This window comes from Erythranthe guttata, chromosome 1 (assembly GCF_056151865.1).
Source record: "Erythranthe guttata isolate IM_541 chromosome 1, IM_541, whole genome shotgun sequence".
Lineage (NCBI taxonomy): Eukaryota > Viridiplantae > Streptophyta > Magnoliopsida > Lamiales > Phrymaceae > Erythranthe > Erythranthe guttata.
This window is the reverse complement of record NC_142533.1, coordinates 9,029,046-9,036,855: the sequence shown is the minus strand read 5'-3', so window position 1 is coordinate 9,036,855 and position 7,810 is coordinate 9,029,046. Positions and strand designations below refer to the sequence as shown.

Sequence of the window (7,810 nt, the reverse complement as noted above, 5' to 3'; positions counted from 1 at the left end):
GTCGTTGAAAGTAAATTAACGTAATATATATATATATATATATATATATATATATATTTTTTTTTTGTTGACAAGTCAACGAAATTATATTACTGTCGTTGACAGTAAAATAACTGTAAACACAATAATATTACTGTCAACAACATCAATATTATAAATTTTTTGGTTTTTTGTTTTGTTTGAGTTATTCACGGAGTAACATAATAATATTACTGTATATTATTGTAATATTACTGTAAACACAATAATATTACTGTGGTTGACGGTAATATTATTGTTGTTATAGTAATATTGTTGTCAGCCACATCAGTATTATTATTTTATTTGGATTTTTTTGTTTGTTTGAGTTATTCACGGAGTAACGTAATAATATTACTGTCTATTATAATATTACTGCTGTTATAGTAATATTACTGTCACTCACAATAATATTCATTCTTTTGGCTTTTTATTATGTTTACATTTGTTGAACGGTCAACATAGTAATATTACTCTATTATACAATAATAATGAGTTTTGTTGTGTTAATATTACTGTGCTAGAGATTAATATAGCAATATTACTGTATTAAACTGTAGTTTAGTTAATTTTAATGTGTTTAACAGTAATATAGTTAATATTACTGTCAATCACAGCAATATTGTTGTTTAAACGAAAAAAAAAAGTTACAGAAAGGAAGAAAAATAAATCAAAAAAGTCAATGCCGGAAACCGGCGAAAAAATCCGGAAGAAAAAAAAAATTGAAAAGTCAACGCCAGGATCCGGCGGTTAAAAAAAAAAATTGGGTCAAAATTGAATAATTTGTGAAATTGGGGGTCAAATTGAGGTTAAATAAAGTTAAGGATGAAATTGGAGCATATTAAAGTATGAGGGGTTATTTTATCCCTTTACAAAAATCTGGACCATGTGTGGACTTATTGGTAAATGAGTTTTTGTCTGCATCTCTTTATGAATAAGTACCCAGTGACGGGCTTATTTGTAATGACCCCTAAAATTATTATATTAACTAATTTCATGTGATTACCAATGAAATAATTTTTTTTGCCAAAAAAATATATTGTAATGTTTTTATGATTAATTTATGTTGTAACGTTTTTAGGTAATAATTTATGAAATTATTGTTTACGTGTGGTTTTATTATATGTATAAGGCCAAATTACGGGCACTCCCCTGAGGTATGGCCAAATTACGAAAAATCCCTCTTGTTTGGGTAATTACAACCACCCCCTTCTTTTAAATACTTTTACATAAAATTAATGTAATTCGGTTATTTACCGAACACAAATCGTATATTCAGTTCGGTAAACGGTATGAAATGTTGGCGTACCGAAATTTCGGTTTGGTTTTACCGATTTAACATCCCTAAATTTACCTCTGGAGGGGTATTTTCATAAGATAATACATAGTTGAGGGGGTTAACTGTAATTACCCAGACAGGAGGGGGTGTTCGTAATTTGACCATAACTCAGGGGGAGGGCCGTAATTTGCCCTATGTATAATAATCTAAGTCGATTTTCATTCATGTTTCAATAATTTTTTTATATTTATCATAATTTTTAAATTATATACTTAATAAAATCATTGGTTAAGATTAAATTCATAATCAATATTTTGGTAATAAAATAGACTAATTTTGCAATTAACTTTAAACTTATAATTTTGTGATATATTTGGTGAAATGATATGGGAGACCAAACCAAATCGCATTATCTATAAATGGCAAAATGGTGAAATATTAATATTTTATTATTTGGTGTAAAATTTGATGAAACCAAATATACTATTTTATCACTAAAAATCGAGAAATTATAGAGTTGTGTGCTACGAGTGGGGATAACACCATTATTTCACCACAGAAAATAGAATTTGGTGAAAAAATTGTGTTAAGGGTGGGAGATGCTCTAAAGCAACCAATTTTTTAAAGTACCGGTTTTACTAACATCTTGTTGATCGCCAATCTAATTAACTTGCATCATACATTAAAAAACAGCGTTATCATAATTTTGAATACTCAAAAATAAAATAAAAATCAGATTCAAACTAATTGAGATTTGAATATTATAAGAAATGAATCATACTCGTGTTCTTTCATTTCAGACCAACATGATGTACCATAGGATCGATTCGAGAAGAAACCCATAATAGAATCGTTTCTGGAAGAACTAGGATTCAACGTGTTTTAGTATTTTTGGCGTAAATTTATTAAATCATTGGAAATAAATTTAAAACTTTGCTCGTGGCCATTGGAGTTCCACTCAATTTTATCCAATTTAAGCAATAGTCCCATTTTATAGTAAAACATTGGTATAACTGCCCAACAACTGCCCAACAAGGATGGTCTAGTTGGTGGAGTAGGAGAATGAGATGTCAAATGACTCTCATTCAAAATCAATATTGTCAAATAATTCAAAATTGAGAGGTTCTCACACGTGATTTATGTCTAGTTTATTTTACATCTCTCGTCTCGTCTCGTCTCGTCTAGTTTGCAGGCTGTTGCACAGGAGTGGACCCACTGCATCTATGTAAGTGCTACTTCTTAGTGAAAGCCAGGTATTATAGGAAGGTTTTTAAAAGTTTGGTGGCCAAAATCGATATGGACTAAATTACAGGGACCAAAACGAATAAGGTACCAGAGTTGAAGGTGCAAAATTGAAACAATTTCAATCTTTAAAAAGAAATACTTCGGATAAGGCTACCACTCTGTATTGCTCTAAAAATCATATTATCTGAATTACTGCATCACTCCATGAATTTCTATCCTCTCTGAAATCACATATTGAAGAAGCTAACATACCTTCAACCATGGCCTCCAGCTTTCTTCACCAGGTACCCTCGTTTTTCTCCTCTTTGTTCATCCATTTTGTATTCTGGATTGTAGATAACACTATTCAGTATTAATTTCCTTCATGTTTTGTAATTCTTACAGGCCTTGTTCATGGTTCCTAGAAGTACGTTCGAGTGCCGGTCGAATAACCTGGCGTTTTCGGCAGCGGTGTCACGGCGGCGCCCCTGCCCCGGAGGATTGGTGTCTAGGGTTCCGACGAGTTCTTATGGCTTCAGTTTATCAGAAAGGGGTAAAAATTGGTCTTTCGTTGTGAAGGCTGAAGAAGAATCAAATGCTGAAGTGGAAGTGGAAATTGAAGAAGGCGGTGATAATGTGGAAGCTGAAGAGGCTGAAGTTTTGCCACGTGCACCACCCAGAACCAAGCTTGGAGATATTATGGGGGTAATCTTTCTCATTTTCCATTCATTTGATATCAACTGTTGGAAATTAAATTCCATTTCCTCTAAATTTTGTCAGTGGTGAATTTCTTGGCTGGCATCCTATTTCTTGAATGAATAATTTATGAGTGCTAAATGGACTTGAAATTCTGTTTTCAACCAGTAGTAGATATGGTGATATCTGTATAAAAGAATTGAGTATGGAATTGCATCTAGAATGGATCGGCATGCCGTGTTCAATATTGTATGTGCGTCGGAGTTGTTATTATTATCAATTTCCCAATTAGCACGAAACGTTTCTGGCTTATTCGGCTTCTATATAAGTGGATGAACTTCGGAATAAACCTTGAAGCACGCTCATACCTCATTCTTGTCAGTTCAACTGAGAAAATAAATAGTGATATGTTTCGAATTTCTGAAGATAAAGGAGATATGAATTTTGTCTGAAAGAATGGGATCGGCATGTGGTGTTTAGTATGTCACGTGGATTACGAATAACAAAAGTAACCTAGTTGATTACTCTTTTAGCTATGTCAGATAGGAAGTAATGAAGAACTCTGGTGGAATATACAAAATGCTTTTGATGAAGTACTCAAGCACAAAATGTACCACAATCACAATCTTATGTAAAACTTCAGTAAATTTTATGTAACAGCTGTTGAGTTTATGTTTCAATTCATTCATTAGCTTCTTAAATCGTCTTATTAACTGAAGTTATAGTGAAGTTCATTTAAGTTAATATAATATTGAACTAACTATGAAGTATGAACTATGACTAGGTGAAGAGTTAACTGACCTTTTTAATCTCAATTATGATCCAACGTGTCAAAAATTCATATTTTATGCATTTCGGTTATCAACGTTTGGGATTTAATAAGCATTGTGTTAACAATTGTCTAATATTAGGAAATAACTTTCGTTGCTTTACATTTAAATCAGTAAACTGTCCTGCTCGTTTTAGTACGGAATCTAATTCCTTTATCCAGTCTTTCATCTATTATATAGGCTTTTTGTTATCTCCGAGTTCTTGGAAATAGAATAGAATTGAATTGTTTATTGTTGTCTAAGGTTTCCACTTTTGCGGTTGTCATAAAACAGATATTGAACAAAAGAGCAATTGAAGCATCAGATAAGACAAGGCCTACTCCAGATCTTCGTACAGGGGATGTTGTGGAAATCAAACTGGTAACACTTCATGTATTTTCGATTTATATAGGTTCTAATGATATTTACCAAATTATCGAAACTGTGTAATATTTAAATTTGGGAATTCTTATTTTATTTACAGGAAGTTCCAGAGAATAAGCGCAGGTTGTCTGTGTATAAAGGTATAGTTATATCAAAGCAAAATGCTGGCATCCACACAACAATCCGGATTCGACGTGTCATTGCTGGTGTTGGAGTTGAAATTGTGTTCCCTGTGTAAGTATTCACTCTTAAGAAGACAGTCTCAAAGGGTCATTTCACATTTTTAACAACATGTGGTCATCATGCGTCTTTTAATTTCCCGTTTACCATTTTTGCTTTTGTATCTGCTAAATAAAAGAGTCAATTGCATAACACATGACAAATAACCATAGACTTTCAATCTTTTCATCTTTTCGATTACAAATTCTAGGAGTAATTTGATTTAACAAATACATATCCCTAGCAGTAGTGGCGTGGATAAGCAAATTGCAGTGTGGCTTTATATTATTGTATTGCACTACCAAAGAACTCTTTGAAGTGAAATCTGTGCTGCCATTTTCTCATTTTCATAGTGATTTATCATAAATAATTGCGAATCCAATTGTTGACAAGACCAACTTGTAACAGGTGCATTTGAATGGTCTTATCGAAAATAACTGCCTGTTTTTAGACTATACTGAAGCACTTTGTTAGGATAGGCTATTCTTATAACAGTCATTTTCCATCGGATTATTCTTATCGTAAACATTTGTAATTTCTATATTATATCAAGATCATGGATACTGAACTTGATTATCTTGTGTCCTTTTTATGCAGATATTCACCAAATATTAAAGAGATAAGAGTACTGAGCCACCGGAAAGTCCGAAGAGCAAGGTTATACTATTTGCGAGATAAGCTTCCAAGGCTTTCCACTTTCAAGTGAAAGAGTATTGCAATCCACAATCTCTTTTTTTACCTCTCCGGGGCTGATATCTTGTTGTTGTGGCTGACCTTAGATCTGAGTTTTACGGAAATTCCATGTTTTGTTATTTAGTTGTAACTACTCGAATTACCATTTTTTGTTTGTTTCTCGTTATTTGGATTTTACTTATAGCTTCTAAGCCTCAGCCATTGCTATTCTGCTTCGTCTTGGTTATATTGATATCTGAATGTCTTAAGCTCCTATTTGCTCAAGTGAAAAATGGGAAACCGCAGTTATGGGAAATGAAGGTGGATGGATTTTATCTTTTTTTCGTGAAATTAATTAAACTGCGTGATCTCAACTCTTAGGGTGCATTGGGATCGAAGAATTTGAAATGAAATGATTTCAAATGGGAAATATTTAAAATGAATTTGTTGTTATGAAGGTAGAATAACCTTAGTTATAAACATATCTTTAAAAGTAGAAGCATAAAATATAGTCTACATCGATAAAGAAATTTGTTTGGTTTAGAATTGTAAAGCTTGCAAGACTGGTCAATCAAGCCTAAACTGAAAATGGTTACAAGCATACAGTTGATTAGGGCCGGGACTGGGTTGATTTTTACCCAGCAGTCATTCATTACTGATCATATTTTTAGGCGGATAATAAATTTTTAACCGATTCATTGGATCTGATCTGAAATTTCGACCAACCCATCTGTAATGGATTGGTTGATGGTTTCTAATATTATCAAAAAGTCGGTTGATCGATAATTACCAGTCAACCAACTATAGTAGTAAAATTTTATTAAAAAATTTAAAATGATGGGCGTTTTTTTCTCTTATAAGTGAGTATTGAAATTACCAAAATAATTAGCATTTTAAATTAAATAAAAAAAATGAATGAGGAAAAAATGTTGACATAAATCTTCCACTATAATTTTGGAATTATATTTTTTCGTCGAATTGCTATTAACTATTTTGAACTGATAAACGATCATGGTGAGTGGCACTAGGCATAATGTGTAGCGGGCATAACCATCAACCGACACATATCACAACCAAATATTTGATTGTCAACCATCAACCGACCCACAAAGGTTGGATCGATGTTTCCAAATTTGAGCGAATTTGGTTTGTCAGATGAGTCGGTTTTTAGGTTGGTGATCGACCGACCCAACCCAGTCACAACCCTACATTTGATAATGAAAGCATAAAATATGATCTACATTGATAAAGAGCTATGATCTTAGGCAGTGTTAGGAAACTTATTTTGATTTCATTTTGCAAAAATAAGTTTTGGGGGAAAAATTTGAGAATAAAAGTAATGTTTGTTTATATTTTAGAAGGAGAAAAAATAAATTGCAGTAGTCAAATCATGTTTAAAGATGTTAGATAAATGTACATTAGAAGAAAATTTTGAAAGGAGAGAAAAAAAAATTAATGATTATTTGTTTATTAGTGAAGACATTTTTTTACCAGTCACATCATATCTAAAAGAGAGAGAAACTTTTGAAATTGCTTTGCGAAAATGAATTCAAAAGTTTAACAATTACAATTTTATTTTGGAGAATTAATAAAAACAAAATAAAAATGCTTCTTATTAAAGCTTCTAACAGTGATCTATCAAGCCTACATTAAAAATGAAAGCATAAAATATATCCCCCATTGATAAAAATAAAATAAGAATTGTTTTTCATTTGGTGTTCTCAAAATTTTTAGAGGAATTAGATAGGAATACCCTTTTTTCTTCTCTCTATATGGAGAAATTATATTTTTCGTCCTCAAACTTTATTCACTTTTTCAATACTGTTCCTAAATATTTTTGAGTTACAATAGTTGTCTCTGATGATGTCATTTTGTTTCAATTTTCGTCCTACCATTAGATTTGTTGCTAGTTTGGATGGAAGTATGACGTGTACCTACTTATATGACCAACTAATACACATGGTCAATTGTTTTCTTGAAAATGTAATGAATTGGAAATTTGTAGGTAGTAGGCGCAACATACTCATTTTTCCACACCGTCACACCTCTTTGTTTTCTCCATTTCTACACAATGAATTATGTTCATGAAGGTTGGTTATGTGTGTGTGGTCTCAATATTTGGATTTATGATGAATTAAGGAAGGTGATATTCGCGGTAGCAAAATTACGACTGAGGGTTTAAAAAATCCACTCTCTACTTATGTTTCTCTCTCTACAATTTTATTTTAAATAGCTTTTATATTAGAAATCGTTCCAAAACCCATGTTATTGTAGCGATTTGCAAAGAAAAATGAGTGCGTCGAATGAGGATCGAGATACGGAACCCAATGAGGTAAAATTTGTTCGTTTTTGTTCTTTAAATCGCGAAAACGCGACTCACGACCAATTTGGACGCCGAAAAATACATTTCACGACCAAACTGGGTGCAACAAAGCTCGATTCACGCCCGGTTTGGGCGCGGAAAAGTACTTCCCGCGCCCGGTTTGGGCGCCCAACACAACTTTCCGCG

At 32.5% G+C, this 7,810-nt stretch overlaps 1 protein-coding gene across 1 annotated transcript; it reads left to right on the top strand.

Moving 5' to 3' along the window:
* The first annotated feature begins 2,685 nt into the window (after positions 1-2,685).
* On the top strand, positions 2,686-5,617 carry LOC105978083 (Ribosomal protein L19 family protein). Its single transcript, XM_013003494.2, has 5 exons — positions 2,686-2,826; positions 2,927-3,226; positions 4,321-4,407; positions 4,511-4,644; positions 5,227-5,617. The coding sequence occupies exons 1-5, from the start codon at positions 2,803-2,805 to the stop codon at positions 5,333-5,335; spliced, it is 654 nt and encodes a 217-aa protein (XP_012858948.1). The 5' UTR covers positions 2,686-2,802; the 3' UTR covers positions 5,336-5,617.
* Positions 5,618-7,810: the final 2,193 nt, after the last annotated feature.